At 43.1% G+C, this 19,201-nt stretch overlaps 1 protein-coding gene across 2 annotated transcripts in view; it reads right to left on the bottom strand.

The window, feature by feature from the left end:
- Positions 1-19,201, bottom strand: part of SEZ6 (seizure related 6 homolog) — a 955,889-nt gene that overhangs the window by 236,920 nt on the left and 699,768 nt on the right. For both annotated transcript variants that reach the window (XM_069761206.1, XM_069761204.1), the window contains exon 4: positions 7,079-7,271. In XM_069761206.1, the coding sequence (XP_069617307.1) occupies positions 7,079-7,271 (193 nt within the window). The remainder of the gene's footprint in view (positions 1-7,078; positions 7,272-19,201) is intronic.

Here is a 19,201-nt window from a genome sequence, read left to right as displayed (position 1 = left end):
GATGTAGCTATTTATGTTTTTTTAATATAAAATAATTGTGCAGATACTAGACTTACTTTTCAAATGTAAAAAGAATGATAGTTTTCAGCTTTTTTCCCTGCCATCAAAGCAGTTGCAAAAGACTGACAACTCGTGTTTTCTGCATTTGTCTGCTTTGCTGTGTAGACTGAGACAGAGTAAGCAAAGGCTGGGTAATTACAGCTCTTTTGGACTGTTCAAAAATTAGATAAGGCAGGATAACAACACTATACATACAGAGAAGTGTCTGCATGCATCTCCTATGGCCTCTGCGAGTTGTACCGTATGACTTCCAATGTTAAAGGGAACCGATCAGTCGATTCATGCTGCCGAAATCATGGGTAGCATGAATCACAGCCTGACTGCACGACTGAAGCAGAGTTGCAAACTGTCCAGAAATTCATGGACAATCCATAAAAATAGAACACTTTTTACACTGTCCTTAAAAAATTTGAGGGGTCACTTGTACAGATTATTATGACTAATTATCATAATTTTTACAACTCACAGTGAATACTGATGTGTTAATATTAGAATTATGGGCTGTAGACATATACGGTATATCTTTAAATTATAATTAAGTTGTCCAGAAAAAAATAAAATTAAGCCAGAAACCATGGACAGGAATGAGAATTCGGGCATGATGAACACCACAACCAACTCATCATGAATTAACCTCTACAGGTCATCATGCCCCCTCCACACCCCATCACAGCTCCGCTCATTTCGGCAGAGTTGGGAGAACCTGGCATGAAAACACTAAAAGTTGCAAAATTTGGGCACAACTCGGAGTTGCGTCAAATGTTTGCAATTTTTCAAATCTTTCAGCCTTTTTTTTTGTTGTAAAAGCTTTGATGAACTGGGGAAATAGTTTGAAGATCCAGCCAGAGACTACAGGGAGAGATGTGACTAGTTTGTCATGATTCCTGGCTGGCTTCTTCCCACACTGCTAAAGGTGTTTGACAGGTCTCTCCCATGATTGTGTGCAATAGAAGTGACCCGCGGGCCACATCCAGCCCTTTGGCTGTTCCAGTCCGGCCCACGGACGAAGACAGCTGAAGGGCTGAAACAGGGGCCCATGGACCGCACAGTGCCCTCCCCCTCCATCCTACTTCTGCTGCCTACACTGCTATCTGCATCCTTGGGATGCAGACAGTGGAGAATACATTGGTGGAGGAGGGGCAGCTGGAATCATCTTCCACCAATCAGCATGTGAAACAGCTGATGCGATGACGTCATTTCATTGTGTCAGCTGTGCACTACGAAGACAGGAGCAGAGGCAGAGCACCGGGGAATGGGAGATAGGTGAGTATTTGGCTTTTTTTATGCGCATGGGATGTTTGTATGTACATATCAGGCTTTGTGGGGCTCATAATGTATATGTGAGGCTATGTGGGGGCTCATGCTATATATAGGAGGCTATGTGGAGGTTCATGCTGTATATAGGAAGCTATGTGGGGACTTATACTGTAAATAAAGGCTTATACTGTATATAGGAAGCGGTGAGGGGGCTGTTACTGTATATAGGGGGCTATGTGTTGGCTCTTACTATATTCAGGGGGCTGTGTGTGGGCTATTATGGTATATAGAGGCTAAGTGTGGGCTCATAAGTTATATAAGGGAGGCTATGTGGGGGTCATGCTGTATATAGGGGGCAATGTGGGGGCTCATTCTGTATATAGGAGGCTGCATAGGGGCGCATACTGTATATAGGGGTTGTGTGTAGGCTCTTACGATATATAGGGGGCTGTGTCTGGGTTCTTACGGTCTATAGGGGGCTGTGTGCAGGCTCATTCTGTATACAGGAGGCTACGTGGGGGCTCATATGGTATATAGGGGCTGTGTTTTGGCTCATACAGTATATAAGGGTGCTGTGTGTGAGCTCAAACAGTATATAAGATGATGTCATCATACTTAATTCTGCTCAATATTAATTGATACAATTAATATAAAATAATTATAATTTGTTAATATTAATATTGAGTATAATTTATTTCAGCCTATTGTTCTAAGAAGTCCAGAGGCTTTTCTAAAATCTGCTATTTGATATAAATTTTATTCCACTGTTGGATTTGCAGGTTAGTGATGGGAAGGGATTACCCATCCTGCTCTGTTTTAGGATCACATGATCTCTTAAAGGGAAAGGGGAACTCTCCAAATGAATTTTCTTGATATTGCAGTGTCAGGTCGACAATATTAACCCCTTTATGACCTTGGGATTTTTCGTTTTTCCGTGTTCGTTTTTCACTCCCCTCCTTCCCAGAGCCATAGCTTTTTTATTTTTCCGTCAATTTGGCCATGTGAGGGCTTATTTTTTGCGGGACGAGACATCATTGGTTTTAGCATGTCGTGTACTAGAAAACGGGAAAAAAATTCCAAGTGCGGTGCAATTGCAAAAAAAGTGCAGTCCCACACTTGTTTTTTGTTTGGCTATTTTGCTAAGTTCACTAAATGCTAAAACTGACCTGACATTATGATTCTCCAGGTCACTACGAGTTCATAGACACCTAACATGACTAGGTTATTTTTTGCCTAAGTAATGAAAAAAAATTCCAAACTTTGCTAAAAAAAAAAAAAAAAAAATTGCGCCATTTTCCGATACTCATAGCGTCTCTATTTTTCAGGATCTGGGGTTGGTTGAGGGCTTATTTTTTGCGTGCCGAGATGACGTTTTTAATGGTAGCATTTTGGTGCAGATATGTTCTTTTGATCACCCGTTATTGCATTTTAATGCAATGTCGCAGCGACCAAAAAAACGTAATTCTGGCGTTTCGAATTTTTTACTCGCTGCGCCGTTTAGCGATCAGGTTAATGCTTTTTTTAATTGATAGATCGGGCGATTCTGAATGTGGCGATACCAAATATGTGTAGATTTGATTTTTTTTTTATTGATTTATTTTGATTGGGGCGAAAGGGGGGTGATTTAAACTTTTATATTTTTTTCATTTTTTTCACTTTTTTTTCACTTTTTTTTTTCACTTTTGCCATGCTTCAATAGCCTCCATGGGAGGCTAGAAGCAGGCACAACCCGATCGCCTCTGCTACATAGCAGCGATCTGCTGTTCGCTGCTATGTAGCAGAAAATCAGGTGTGATGTGAGCGCCGACCACAGGGTGGCGCTCACAGCTACCGGCGGTCAGTAATCACAGAGGTCTCAAGGACCTCTATGGTTACAAGGTACAAGCATTGCCGGCCTCCGATCATGTGACGGGGTCGGCGATGCCGTCATTTCCGGCCGCCCGGCCGGATGCGGTAGTTAAATGCCGCTGTCAGCGTTTGACAGCGGCATTTAACTAGTTAATAGGCGCGGGCAGATCGCGATTCTGCCCGCAACTATTACGGGCACATGTCAGCTGTTCAAAACAGCTGACATGTCCCGGCTTTGATGCGGGCTCACCGCCGGAACCCGCATCAAAGAGGGGCTTCTGACCTCGGACGTACTATCCCGTCCGAGGTCAGAAAGGGGTTAAAGTTGCAGCATATTGCTAAAATGCATCTTCATTTAATGGCCTACGAGTCCTTATTTATAGACAGATAAATACTGTATATAATCTGAGGCATCGTAAACCTAGGACTTGTCTACTTTGGACACATCATCATACGAAGACCGTAATCACAGGAGAAGGACATCATGGTCGGAAGAATAGAAGGAACAAGGCGAAGAGGAAGACCAACAACTGATGGCTTGATACTGTCAAGATAACGGAGGAGAAGACCCTGGTGGACCCATCGATCAATCTTCCTACAGATCGTTCATCATCAAGTCGCCATGGCTCAAAATTGAGCTGAAGTCCGTTAAAATAAAAAGTAAATCCTAAATCTCCTCATTGACATTAGATAACTGTTCATAAACCCTGACAATTCTAATATGTTCCTTATGTATAAAACGATTGGTTATGCCAGAACCCTCCTAACAACTGCTCTTGGAAGAATCATGAAATTAGCAAATTGGTTTGTTCTTTCCAAATAAGTTGCTTTTTCTGAGATGTCTCTTCATTTTTTGATTTTTTTCTTAAGAATTAAAGTCTCGATTAACTTGTCTGAGATTCCCCTTCATTCTCATATGAAGATTATTAAGATTATTATAGATGGAAATTTTCATTGTATTCAGTGGTTTTGGCCAACTTTGAGATGAGTCCTGCTCATTATTTACCGTACATCAATATTTGGTTTCGCTACAAAGATTTTTTTTTAACCACTGTGTGTCTTACATTCAACAGAAATTTGAAGTTGACAAATAACAAAAGATTTTTCTTCACAAGATGTTTCTGAAGAAAAACAAAATCTAACCCTTTTTGAATATTGGCTTTCTTAAGGCTCGTTGGGACTAATCTACCAAGGCTGGAGATAATTCTGTCACTTGTCCTGAATTTTAAGAGAGTAAATCCTATAATAGTAGAATGTTTGTGATGTGATGTGCCGCCTGATACATAATTATACACAAAAACACAAATATACTTTCTTTATCATCTCTCCAAGCAGATGGCTTCAAGAAAAAGTGTGTTTATCTTTGTTTGCAAATATTTTCCCTGGGTGTTAATTTTTTGTCATGTTTCTCAGGTCCACATGTTCTGTACACTTGTGAAAAGGATTGAAATTCACACCAGACGGGCTCGCAGTCTTGCCTCCCTCGGATATTCACATACACACAGACACCGATGGAAACAAACAGTTGGTCAGCATTCTACACAAGACAATCAACAACAAAAGTGCAATATTGGGAGCTAAGAAAACAAATGGCATTTATGTCACTGAATCCCTGTGGGATATTTATCCTGTAACTGTAATGGTCTATCAGGCAATTGAAATGCATTTTTTACTGCAATTTTATGAAAAACGGTAAAAAATACAGAAATTTGACAGCATTTTTGGAAAGTTGTAGCAAAAAAAATGCACCAGGAATACACAGCCTAAAATCTGGATAGGATGAGAACTATGCGGAGGTGAATCTATAATAGTTGATCATCATCATCAACAAATATTCAAATGTATCAGTACCATTCTACTCATTAACATATTTTTGTCTTGGATGGAGATACTAATGCAATGACGGAGGAAAAGACGACTAGGCACACCTTGTGCTGCTTACCTGGAGGTAAAAAATGAAATAATCGTTAGAAAAGTCAACATGGTTCATTCCTTTACCCCAATTGGGATCTTACAGGGCTGCGAAAACAGCTAAGGTTCTTTTCAGCTCTCACTTGTTTTTGCACATTTGGTATGTGTGCCAGCAAAGCTTCTGTTATGCACCAATATTTGCCCCAGGCCCTCCTGCACCTAGTGTACGCCAAAGGAGGGTCCTTTAATGCTGTGCCTGTATAAGGCAGTCAGGGCTGTAGCTAGGCTTTCCTTCAAAAAGTTCATGTCACTGCCAAAGACGGGAATCTAAATGCCTTAATTTGATGTGCCAAGTGGTTTGTTGGCGTCCTCAGTAAAAATAATAATAATAAAAAAAATATACATTTTTATTTTAATTTCTTTAACTAGAAGCTTGTTGGGCAACATTTGCCACTATATTTTCATTTACAATGATCTCTGGATGCAGATTCTTAGTGAGATCTATGTCCGGCCCATAGATCTTAACAGCTCTTTTACATATAAGAAAAACTTAGTTTTCTCTGGAATAAGACATTAGATAACAGATATCAAGGTATTGTTTTATTCAACCTGTCCAATAGATGGACACAAACAAAGGGCCAATCCCGATGCGTTTCGAGGGTACCATCCCTCTTTCTCAAGGTGCCTTGAGAAAGAGGGACGGTACCCTCGAAACGCGTCGGGATTGGCCCTTTGTTTGTGACGTCACCGCTTTAGCCACGCCCCCCGCACACCACGCGACTACACAGCGGCACCATCGGCCCGAGCTGCGGCGTGCGCGCAAGGGGTTTCTGCAGACCGGGAGGACGCTCCCTTGTTTGTGTGGTCTGAATACGCCGCTCTTAACAGCACGAAGGACGCGGCCAGCACAATAGCCCATAGCCATCATGGGGACATAGCAGTTACATTCACAAGGTAATATACCCCAGGATTCATTTATTCATTGCATGGTTTGTGCTACAGGTATAAACTAGCAGCATCCTCTCGCAGCGCGGCATCCTAGTTTGTGGGTATTAGCATATATTTTAATGTTGCTGAATGTACATAAGTAATGTATTTATTATTCCTGTGACTGCATTGTATGTAGGGAAAGTGCAGTGTTGGGAATAGACCATTAGATGGGGCATTTTAGTGTTAATAGTTTACTGTTGGAGGGGTCACTGTGATAAGGGTAGGAGAGCTTCCTGGTTGTAGTCAGAAGGGCCTGGGCGCCCGTAAAGCTCAAAAGGGCTTAAGTGCTCAGGAGTAATATAGCTACCCTGCAATGTTGTCAAGCATAGTGCCCAGCCATCCAGCACCCCAATACCATCTTGGCCAAAGCCATACAAGTGTCAGCAGCTTCTGGACGAAAGCTTAATTTTAAAGTAGACACGGCAGGAAAAACGGGCAGGTCGCTCGCCATGTGGCAGATGTTTGCATGGGCTGATGCCCTCAGAACCAATGCGAAACATCTGAGGGAACCCCCACATAAGGCAAGGAATCTGGACAGGGAAGATGCTGAAATGCCGTATGAGAAGGTAGGACCCGGGCTTGAGCCGTGTGAGGAGGAAAGGGAAAGCGGAAATGACGTACACTGTGAATCCTGATGTAAATTCTGTAATGGAACTGGATGAGCTGCAAAGAAATGAAAGTAAAATGTTGAGTTTGAAGTTATACTTGGACTGTGTCTCAATTATTTCCAAAGGGTTTGGAGCAGTCCGACTTGAGCTGAGTGGAGCGGCAGGTGAGCTGACAAGGGAACATGGTCTTTATGTGGAGGGAGGCCAGTGCCACTTCTACAATAGCAGCCAATGTTTTTCGCTAAGAGCCATCAATGGCGCAAGATGGCCACAAACCTTCAATCCTGGAACAGGTATGTCTAGTTATTAGCTATTATGAGGAATATATTGCACAACTATGCGTAATAGGCACAGTTCACACACAAGTTATTATTAGCTATAATGCACAACAGCAAACACCATACCTTGATAATAGAAGCGGAAGGTACCAAGGCTTGATGGCTGTAAACTTTGAAAATGCACCATGACTTGGTTGGTTGGACTTCGGATCACTTGACCTCTCATTAGAAAAGATTCATTGGCCAGGATGACAGGCTCCACACCTTCTAGGCTCTCCACCGTTACGGACTCACCTTCTAAAAGACTGATGTTTTGCACCTGTAAGAAAAATTCATAATATAACCATCTGTGTATTAAAAAATATTTTCAGGTGTCATGTGCACGAAATGGTCTTTTGATATTAAAAAATCCCAATGAAATAAATATCATTGCACCATTATCAAGCTAAGAAAGAGCAAAGAAAATATCATTGACACTGGATGAAAAACATCAGTCCATCCTCTTTGGTTGGAGAGGTGTACCACATCCGGCACAATCTGCTATATAATTGGTCAAACCTAAGACATCTGGTAAATGTATTCCATTTCCAACTTGTTCTTGAACGTATACTAAGAGAAGAGTATTACAAAGTGCACTATGCTTGTTGAGAAGAACATCGTTTAGGATTATCACTACAGAATATTTCCTAGTAAATTACCCCACTCCATAAAAATAAATAAAACAACAAAAGTAAAAATTAGCCATCTTTTTCATGTGGGCTACTATAGGAAGTTTCTACTAATTACAACCCCATTTAATGGAAACCTTTCATGTAAATAAACGCTATTAACCTGCAGATATGGAATTAATCTGCAGGTTAATAGGGTTCTGAACCTGTCTGGCGGCGGCACTGAGAGCCTCGCTGCCTGGAGGAAATTAACTTTATTCCTCCCGGCAGTCATAGGGGCGGCTTCAGTCACCGCTCAGGGCCGGCTGTCAGTCAGTACTGGGGGTGCAGTTACAGCTGTCACTCTCTATACACAGAGCAGTGACTGCGCCACCATAACTGAACCCGCGCCAGCACCACCCCTATGACTGGAAGCTGAATGCTGCCGGGGGGAATAGAGTTCATTTCCTCCTGGCAGCCGGGCTCTCAGTGACTTCACAGTGCGGTGTCAAAATGTTATTAACCTGCAGATTAACCCCATATCTGCAGATTAATAACATTATTTTACATGAGAGGTTCCCTTTCAAGATAAACAAAGGCTAAAAATCCATCTGCAGACACTTTGATTTAAGGCAAAATGCACTAAGCAGACAGCAATATTTTTTGCAGAATATATTCAATAAAACCAGTAGTTTATTAATAAAATGTTTTGCTTATTGTTAGCCTGGGAGTCCAGTAGGTGGTCCTACATGTGATTAGTAAGGCTGTCAATCACTGAGTATGATCATTCATTTGAATGTCATAATTATTATCTTCACTTACTCTTTAACCCACTGCTCGCAAATTGGGCTATATCTTTAATGTGACCAGTTCCCTTTAAGGCTACGTTCACATTTGCGTTCTGTCGGGCTGCGTCGGGCGCAGCCGTGGCGATGCATGCGTCATGCGCCCCTATATTTAACATAGGGACGCATGGACATGCGTTGCATTGCGTTTTGTGACGCATGCGTCTTTTTTGGCGCACGCGTCAGAGCGCAGAGGATGCAGCAAGTTGCATTTTTTTTGCGTCCAAAATCATGCCAAAAAAGGACGCATGCGTCTCAAAACAATGCGTTTTGCATGCGTTTTGCGTTGTGCGTTGCGTCCCCGACGCAGCACCGCACAACGCAAATGTGAACCTAGCCTAACACTGACTCATCTACTTGCCACACAAGTCTATTTCTTATGGCTTATTTCAGAAATAACCCAATAATCCATTAATTGTTAAAAAGTCCAATATGTAAAGTTTTACAGTAAAATTAAAATTTAATATCATTTCTCCATATTAATGAGTTCTGTATAACCCGACCCCACCACTGACTGGCAGCTTTCTGCCTATGAACTGCGTACATAGAAATCAACCAATCAGTGGTGTAGGCGGGGTTATACAATATTCAGCATTTAGAGAACTGGTAGATCTGCAGCAGATAAAACAATGATATTGTCAAGACTGCAGCAAGCAACCCAGTAAGTGACACATCACTGGACTCAGGGTGTAATTTTCACCCACTCCTGGTTTTGGTTTACAAATACTGACATCAAATACTGAATGTGTGAACGTGAGCTAACAGGAGTAAATGTAAAAGGTTATAGAAACATGCACATCATGGACTATTTATTACAGGTGGTTTTTTTAACAGAGAAATAAGTTTAGACATGCAATGAATATAAGCCGTTATCCTGCTCCAAATTCCCACCGAGTGAATCCCAATATTACGTGGGCTGATCCAGCACTCATAAGAATGCAGAACACAATTTACTCGCAATTAGGGACAATAACGATGCACCAAGCATGAGACTGTGATATCATCAAACTGCCGGTGTGTAATATTAATTGTATCCCTAACCCATAACATAAATCAAATGTAATAATCGTCTGCTTATATTTGTAGAAGCAGAAGAAATGTAATCACTGCGCTCGCTGGCGTTCTTAATTTTCAGATCAGGATTTTGCAGTTACAGGTACGCAGCTACTAAATTTCCTGAATGCCAAATGGAAATATGTTTTGGCTGAAGATAAATCTTGTGATTATTTTTCTTTTTTTTTTGGCTTGAAACATTATGTGCAATTGTTAGAATTTAGGATGAGCAAAACCAGCGGGAATTGATTCTGTAAGAAAATGAAGTGAACTGGTAACCTTAGTGAGCCGTGCACACTGCTGCTGTTCATGCTGAATATTCAGACTGTTGCTGTCATTTAATCTTCTAATTCATCATATCTTGATCCGTGCTAGAAACATGGATGCAACATTCAATAGGGAAGATTTACTAAGAAAACATCTTTACAAATTCTGGTGCAAATTTCTCCAAGAAAGGTGAAGTACATGTCTTGCTCTAATTGTATTATTACTTTTTACACCTATCTTGTAGTATTAAACACCGGAAGAAAATAATAACTAAAATGGCAAAATGTGCATAATGGGGTGTACTTTTTCCCCCCAAAGTTAATTATCCAAGTCTAAAATGTCTATCAGGAAAAGAAAGGTGTCTTAAATTCCAAATGAGCTGCACCAAATACATCCTGCTTTGTTCATTAGGCCCCATTCACACGTATATGTCTCTGGTACGTGTGGTGCAGTTTTCACAAGTACCAGAGACACGTACACACGTAGACCCATTCAGACGATTGGGTCTGTGCACATGTCAGTGTGTTTACACGGACCGTGTGCCCGTGTGCCCCACACAAAGACACGTCCATTTTTTACAGTCAGCACGGATGGTAAAAACGTCCCACACACGTGCACACAGAGAACAAACATTGATGTTCACCGTGTGACATGCCTCGGCGCCGGGGAAGAAGCGCTACTGTAAGCTCTGTTCCCCGGCGGCAGGTGCTGAAGATGGCTCTCATCATTCTTCCCTGCTCTGCCGGCGATCGGCACAAGCAGAGGAGAATGATGAGAGTTGTATTAAAGTCTGAACGATGACAGCAGGTGGGATCTTTTGGGACTCTTACTCCCATCATCCGACACCTGCTGCAACTAATGACAGTGATAGCAGGAGCGGATGATCGGGGTATTCCTCAGCCGCCACCTGCGATATAACGAAATAAATGAATGAAAAACCTATTTTTTTGAACCAACCAGGCAACCCTCAGCTGTCAGCTTCAGCAAGGTTGGTTTTTCAAGAATAGAGGAGTCCCCACGCTTTAAAAAAAAATAAAAAATTATTTAAATAAATAATTAAAGGAATCGGTTTGGGGTCCCTCCCATTTTTGACAGCCAGCATAGCTAAAGCTCAAGCCTGGGGGCTGGTATTCTCAGGCTGGTAAGGGACCATTGATATGGGCCCCCCCAGCCTAAAAACAGCAGCCCACGGCTGCCCAGAAAAGGCGAATCTATTTTATGCGCCAATTCTGGCGCTTTGCAGAGCACTTCTCATTTGCCCTGTAGCGGTAGCAAGTGGGGTTAAAATTTGTGGGGTTGATGTCACCTTTGTATTGTCATGTGACATCAAGCCCATGGCTTAGTAATGGAGAGAAATAAAATCCTTTATTTGAAAAAGTGACAGACTCCTTTAATATTCTAGGTTAAACCATACTTATGACTTCGCCTAATTCCACCAAAGCCCTTGATCTCCTGTAATGAAAATAAAATTAAAAAAACAACAATATACGTTCTGTCCTACGCCGTAATCCATGTCTCGGGGCTAAATAGTTTTCAACCTGGACGGTGACAAGATGCGACTGTCCCGGCTGAAAACCAATGGTGAATGAGCTGCTGAGAGCGCAGCATCATTCACCAGGAGTGACATCATCAAGGCCAGATTGAACTGCGGTGACCTCAGGACCATGGGAAAATGCCAGTGATGGTGTCTCCGCTGGTAAACATATAACTATAGAATTAGTAATGGAGAGGTGTCTAATAGACACCTCTCCATTACTAAGCCATGGGTTTGATGTCACCTGACAATACAAAGGTGACATCAACCTCACAGATATTAACCCCACTTGCCACCCCTACAGGGCAAGTGGGAAGAGCCAGGCAAAGTGCCAGAATGGACGCATCTAATCGATGCACCTTTTCTTGGAAGCTGCAGGCTGCTGTTTTTAGGCTGGGAGGGGCTATATCAATGGCCCCTTACCAGCCTGAGAATACCAGCCCCCAGCTGTGAGCTTTAGCAAGGCTGGTTGTCAAAATGGGGGGGGACACCACTTTTTTTAATTATTTATTTAAATAATTAAAAAAAAACAGCATGGGGACCCCTCTATTCTTGATAACCAACCTTGCTGAAGCTGACAGCTGAGGGTTGCAGCCCCCAGCAGTGAGTTTTGCCTGGATGGTTCAAGAAAGTAGGGGGGAACCCACGTCAGATTTTTCATTCATTTATTTCGTTATATCGCAGGGGGCAGCAGAGGAATACCCCGATCATCTGCTCCTGCTGTCACTGTTATTAGCGGCAGCAGGTGTCGGATGATGGGAGTAAGAGTCCCAAAAGCTCCCACTCTCCTCTACTCACGCCGATTGCCGACAGAGCAGGGAAGAAAGATGAGAGCCGTCTTCAGCACCCGCCGCCGGGGAACAGCACTTACTGTATTGTTTTTTCCTCGGCGCCCGTCCTTGTGGTACTGATGCCGCCCACGGATGGCACACGGTTGCCACACGTGTGTCACGAGTATTACATTCACAACACACAGACACATGGGCACGGATATCTCCAGTACCATTTTTTCCGGTACCAGAAATAAATGGACGTGTGAAATCGGCTTTAATGTGATTAATTTGCTTCAGTTTCTACCTTCTTTACTTGTTTTATCCTGTTTGACTTTCGAACAGTTTTAATAAAGCTGTCCCACTGTTTTCAGGGAAACATTTTCTATTTTCTTCATAATTTTAATCAAACATTCTAATGACTTATAATGATTATTATAATGACTTCAGGGAAATATTTTCAATTTTTTTCATCATTTTAAACAAACATTATAATGATTTAAAAATTCATGTTTTTACTTGATGGGGTTTGTGGTTCTGTCTAGGGGCTTACTCACATAATCATCGTGAGGATTGGAACACTGACATTTGGAGGAAGCAGTCATAGCAATGGCTGTAGTTTGTGTGGCTTTCCGTGCTTATTTTCTGTCTCATAGGGCACAATCCAATCCATCCAACCAGTAGCGTAGCTACCGGGGGGGGGGGGGGGCAGAGGGTGCGGGCGCCCGGTACTCTGAGGGGCGCACCCGCAGCTATGCTACTATGCTACTGTAACTGTTACATTCTGCGGCAGAGCAGGGAGAATCGATCTCCCTGCTCTGCTGCCCGACCGCTATGGAGCCCCTGAGCAGGCGGGGGGGGGGGGGGGCCCGGTGCCAGCAGTGGCCCCCCCGCCATCATCAGAAGATCAGCTGTACCGGCATTTAGCTGACACAGCTGATTGGATTGATGGGAGAAGGAGCGCTATGCTCCTTTTCCCATCATCCCCCTGTCAGTCTGACGTCAACGACATTGACAGTGGGCGCGATGACGTCACTGCCTGGCGCCTGCTGTCAGGAGATCAGTGGGAGCAGCGCAGGAACCAGGAAGAAGAGAGGTGAGTATTTTTTTTTTATGGGATCTGCCGCCTTATTACAGGGTCTTCCTATGGGGATCTGCCGCCTTATTACAGGGTATGCCTATGGGGGGCTGCCTTATTACAGGGTCTGACTATGGGTGCTGCCTTATTGCAGGGTCTGACTATGGGGGCTGCCTTATTACAGGGTCTGACTGTGGGGGCTGCCTTATTACAGGGTCTGACTATGGGGGCTGCCTTATTACAGGGTCTGCCTATAATAATCTTTATTTTTATATAGCGCTAACATATTACGCAGCGCTTTACAGGTTGCACACATTATCATCGCTGTCCCCGATTGGGCTCACAATCTAGAATTCCTATCAGTATGTCTTTGGAATGTGGGAGGAAACCGGAGTGCCCGGAGGAAACCCACGCAAACACGGAGAGAACATACAAACTCTTTGCAGATGTTGTCCTGGGTGGGATTAGAACCCAGGACCCCAGCGCTGCAAGGCTGCTGTGCTAACCACTGCGCCACCGTGCTGCCCCTGCCTATAGGGGTGCTACCTTATTACAGGGTCTGACTATGGGGGTGCTGCCTTATTACAGGGTCTGCTGCCTTATTACAGAGTCTGACTTTGGGGGCTGCCTTATTACAGGGTCTGCCTATAGGGGTGCTGCCTTATTACAGGGTCTGACTATGGGGGTGATGCCTTATTACAGGGTCTGACTATGGGGGTGCTTCCTTATTAGAGGGACTGACTATGGGGGTGCTGCTTTATTACAGGGTCTAACTATGGGGGTGCTGCCTTATTACAGGGTCTGCCTATGGGGGTGCTGCCTTATTACAGGGTCTGCCTATGGGGGTGCTGCCTTATTACAGGGTCTGCCTATAGGGGTGCCGCCTTATTATAAGGTCTGCCTATGGGGGTGCTACCTTATTACAGGGTCTGCCTATGGGGGTGCTGCCTTATTACATATATTACAATATAACAGTAACATAGTAACATAGTTAGTAAGGCCGAAAAAAGACATTTGTCCATCCAGTTCAGCCTATATTCCATCATAATAAATCCCCAGATCTACGTCCTTCTACAGAACCTAATTGTATGATACAATATTGTTCTGCTCCAGGAAGACATCCAGGCCTCTCTTGAATCCCTCGACTGAGTTCGCCATCACCACCTCCTCAGGCAAGCAATTCCAGATTCTCACTGCCCTAACAGTAAAGAATCCTCTTCTATGTTGGTGGAAAAACCTTCTCTCCTCCAGACGCAAAGAATGCCCCCTTGTGCCCGTCACCTTCCTTGGTATAAACAGATCCTCAGCGAGATATTTGTATTGTCCCCTTATATACTTATACATGGTTATTAGATCGCCCCTCAGTCGTCTTTTTTCTAGACTAAATAATCCTAATTTTGCTAATCTATCTGGGTATTGTAGTTCTCCCATCCCCTTTATTAATTTTGTTGCCCTCCTTTGTACTCTCTCTAGTTCCATTATATCCTTCCTGAGCACCGGTGCCCAAAACTGGACACAGTACTCCATGTGCGGTCTAACTAGGGATTTGTACAGAGGCAGTATAATGCTCTCATCATGTGTATCCAGACCTCTTTTAATGCACCCCATGATCCTGTTTGCCTTGGCAGCTGCTGCCTGGCACTGGCTGCTCCAGGTAAGTTTATCATTAACTAGGATCCCCAAGTCCTTCTCCCTGTCAGATTTACCCAGTGGTTTCCCATTCAGTGTGTAATGGTGATATTGATTCCTTCTTCCCATGTGTATAACCTTACATTTATCATTGTTAAACCTCATCTGCCACCTTTCAGCCCAAGTTTCCAACTTATCCAGATCCATCTGTAGCAGAATACTATCTTCTCTTGTATTAACTGCTTTACATAGTTTTGTATCATCTGCAAATATCGATATTTTACTGTGTAAACCTTCTACCAGATCATTAATGAATATGTTGAAGAGAACAGGTCCCAATACTGACCCCTGTGGTACCCCACTGGTCACAGCGACCCAGTTAGAGACTATACCATTTATAACCACCCTCTGCTTTCTATCACTAAGCCAGTTACTAACCCATTTACACACATTTTCCCCCAGACCAAGCATTCTCATTTTGTGTACCAACCTCTTGTGCGGCACGGTATCAAACGCTTTGGAAAAATCGAGATATACCACGTCCAATGACTCACCGTTGTCCAGCCTATAGCTTACCTCTTCATAAAAACTGATTAGATTGGTTTGACAGGAGCGATTTCTCATAAACCCATGCTGATATGGAGTTACACAGTTATTCTCATTGAGATAATCCAGAATAACATCCCTCAGAAACCCTTCAAATATTTTACCAACAATAGAGGTTAGACTTACTGGCCTATAATTTCCAGGTTCACTTTTAGAGCCCTTTTTGAATATTGGCACCACATTTGCTATGCGCCAATCCTGCGGAACAGACCCTGTCGCTATAGAGTCCCTAAAAATAAGAAATAATGGTTTATCTATTACAGTACTTAGTTCTCTTAGTACTCGTGGGTGTATGCCATCCGGACCCGGAGATTTATCTATTTTAATCTTATTTAGCCGGTTTCGCACCTCTTCTTGGGTTAGATTGGTGACCCTTAATATAGGGTTTTCATTGTTTCTTGGGATTTCACCTAGCATTTCATTTTCCACCGTGAATACCGTGGAGAAGAAGGTGTTTAAAATATTAGCTTTTTCCTCGTCATCTACAACCATTCTTTCCTCACTATTTTTTAAGGGGCCTACATTTTCAGTTTTTATTCTTTTACTATTGATATAGTTGAAGAACAGTTTGGGATTAGTTTTACTCTCCTTAGCAATGTGCTTCTCTGTTTCCTTTTTGGCAGCTTTAATTAGTTTTTTAGATAAAGTATTTTTCTCCCTATAGTTTTTTAGAGCTTCAATGGTGCCATCCTGCTTTAGTAGTGCAAATGCTTTCTTTTTACTGTTAATTGCCTGTCTTACTTCTTTGTTTAGCCACATTGGGTTTTTCCTATTTCTAGTCCTTTTATTCCCACAAGGTATAAACCGCTTACACTGCCTATTTAGGATGTTCTTAAACATTTCCCATTTATTATCTGTATTCTTATTTCTGAGGATATTGTCCCAGTCTACCAGATTAAGGGCATCTCTAAGCTGGTCAAACTTTGCCTTCCTAAAGTTCAGTGTTTTTGTGACTCCCTGACAAGTCCCCCTAGTGAAAGACAGGTGAAACTGTACAATATTGTGGTCGCTATTTCCTAGATGCCCGACCACCTGCAGATTTGTTATTCTGTCAGGTCTATTAGATAGTATTAGGTCTAAAAGTGCTGCTCCTCTGGTTGGATTCTGCACCAATTGTGAAAGATAATTTTTCTTGGTTATTAGCAGAAACCTGTTGCCTTTATGGGTTTCACAGGTTTCTGTCTCCCAGTTAATATCCGGGTAGTTAAAGTCCCCCATAACCAGGACCTCATTATGGGTTGCAGCTTCATCTATCTGCTTTAGAAGTAGACTTTCCATGGTTTCTGTTATATTTGGGGGTTTGTAACAGACCCCAATGAGAATTTTGTTACCATTTTTCCCTCCATGAATTTCGACCCATATGGACTCGACATCCTCATTTCCTTCGCTAATATCCTCCCTTAAAGTGGACTTTAGACAAGACTTTACATAGAGACAAACCCCTCCTCCTCTCCGATTTTTACGATCCTTTCTAAACAGACTGTAACCCTGTAAGTTAACTGCCTAGTCATAGCTTTCATCTAACCATGTCTCGGTTATTCCCACTATGTCAAAGTTACCTGTAGATATTTCTGCTTCTAGTTCTTCCATCTTGTTTGTCAGGCTTCTGGCGTTTGCGAGCATGCAGTTTAGAGGATTTTGTTTTGTTCCAATCTCCTCGCTGTGGATTGTTTTAGAAATGTTCTTACCTCCCTTCTGAGTATGTTTTCCTGGATCTTCTTTGTTCAAGTCTAATGTTTTTCTTCCCGTCCCCTCTTCTTCTAGTTTAACGCCCTCCTGATGAGTGTAGCGAGTCTTCTGGCGAATGTGTGTTTCCCAGGTTTGTTGAGGTGTAGTCCGTCTCTGGCGAGGAGTCCATCGTACAAGTAATTCACACCGTGGTCCAGGAATCCGAATCCTTGTTGTCTGCACCATCGTCTTAGCCAGTTGTTTGCATCAAGGATCCTGTTCCATCTCCTGGTGCCATGCCCGTCTACTGGAAGGATAGAAGAAAAAACTACCTGTGCATCCAGTTCCTTTACTTTCTTCCCCAACTCTTCAAAGTCTTTGCAGATTGTCGGTAGGTCCTTCCTTGCCGTGTCATTGGTGCCAACATGTATCAGAAGAAATGGGTGGACGTCCTTGGAGTTGAAGAGCTTTGGTATCCTATCGGTCACATCCTTGATCATCGCACCTGGAAGGCAGCATACTTCTCTTGCAGTTATGTCCGGTCTGCAGATGGCTGCTTCTGTGCCTCTCAGTAGTGAGTCTCCCACCACCACCACTCTTCGTTGCTTCTTGGCTGTACTTTTTGCTGTCACTTGTTGCTGTGTGCCCTTTTCTTTTTTGCTTGCTGGTATTGCTTCATCCTTAGGTGTGCCATCTTCATCCTCTACAAAGATTTGATATCGGTTCTTCAGTTGTGTGGTTGGTGATTTCTCCATGGTCTTCTTGCTTCTTTTGGTCACATGCTTCCACTCATCTGCTTTTGGAGGTTCTCTGACACTTTTTTCACCTTCTGTGACCAGTAGAGATGCTTCTGTTCTGTCTATAAAGTCTTCATTCTCTTTGATGAGTTTCAAAGTTGCTATTCTTTCTTCCAGACCCCGCACCTTTTCTTCTAAAAGGGCCACTAGTCTACACTTCTGACAGGTGAAATTTAATTCTTCTTCTGGTCGATCTGTGAACATGTAGCACATGCTGCAGCTCACCATGTAGGTTGTCACATCTGCCATGTTGCTCCTAGATCCTGCTGACTTGCTGTGTGTTTTCCTTCTTGTGTAATCTACTCAGCCAAGCTCTCTTGCAATAATGTCCTACAGGCAAAAATTCGCGCGCCTTACGGCGCGCGGTTTGGTTATTCTTTCCAAGCAGCTGGTCCCGGCTGTACCCAACGATCTTCTAGCTTAGGGAGACTCTTCGCTTTCCCAGAAGGCACCTGGAATATGCAAATTAGCCTCCTCAAACTTGAATCCCTGGTTTGGTGATTCTTTCCAAGCAGCTGGTCCCGGCTGTACCCAACGATCTTCTAGCTTAGGGAGACTCTTTGCTTTCCCAGAAGGCACCTGGAATATGCAAATTAGCCTCCTCAAGCTTGAATCCCTGGTTTGGTGATTCTTTCCAAGCAGCTGGTCCCGGCTGTACCCAACGATCTTCTAGCTTAGGGAGACTCTTCGCTTTCCCAGAAGGCACCTGGAATATGCAAATTAGCCTCCTCAAACTTGAATCCCTGGTTTGAAATCACATTCCCTGTTGATAAAAGCTGGTAAAGGTAGGAGGAGGGTAGAGGGTAGTAAGAGAAGCCAAAATATTGTCTTGTGCACACGATCGTATTTTCAGGCCGAGTGCGATTCGACAAAACATCAGATCCCGCTAGGACCAATGTTATGTTGTGGGATTGTGCAAAAGCCCAATTATTTTTCTCGGGATCAGCCAGTCCGAGGAAAGAAGCTGCAGCATGCATGCGTTAAATCCTATATTCGGATCACACTCGGATATGCAAGTGAACATCGGACTACACTCGGATGACATCTGAAAGGATTTCGATTTTCACGAGCTGAGAAGATGGAGATTTTTTTTTCCTCCAATTTGCCAGAGTTGTTTCCCCAAAAATTAGATATTCTCAGTCAGAGTCCTATTAAATTCAGGACTGTTGACATGTATGTTTATATTGACCTACTTCTTTAAAGGGTTTCTCACCATCACTAGGACCCAGAACTAGAAGCCTCCTGTTTCTCCTCACTGCATGATGATAGTAAGGAATACTTCAAGTGAAGCGGCAGTTAAGCATGCTCGGGGATCTCCATTCAAAGTCAATGGAAGTGACGGAGACAGTCATGTA

Source organism: Ranitomeya imitator, chromosome 3 (genome assembly GCF_032444005.1).
Source record: "Ranitomeya imitator isolate aRanImi1 chromosome 3, aRanImi1.pri, whole genome shotgun sequence".
Lineage (NCBI taxonomy): Eukaryota > Metazoa > Chordata > Amphibia > Anura > Dendrobatidae > Ranitomeya > Ranitomeya imitator.
This window is presented reverse-complemented; position numbering and strand designations above follow the sequence as displayed.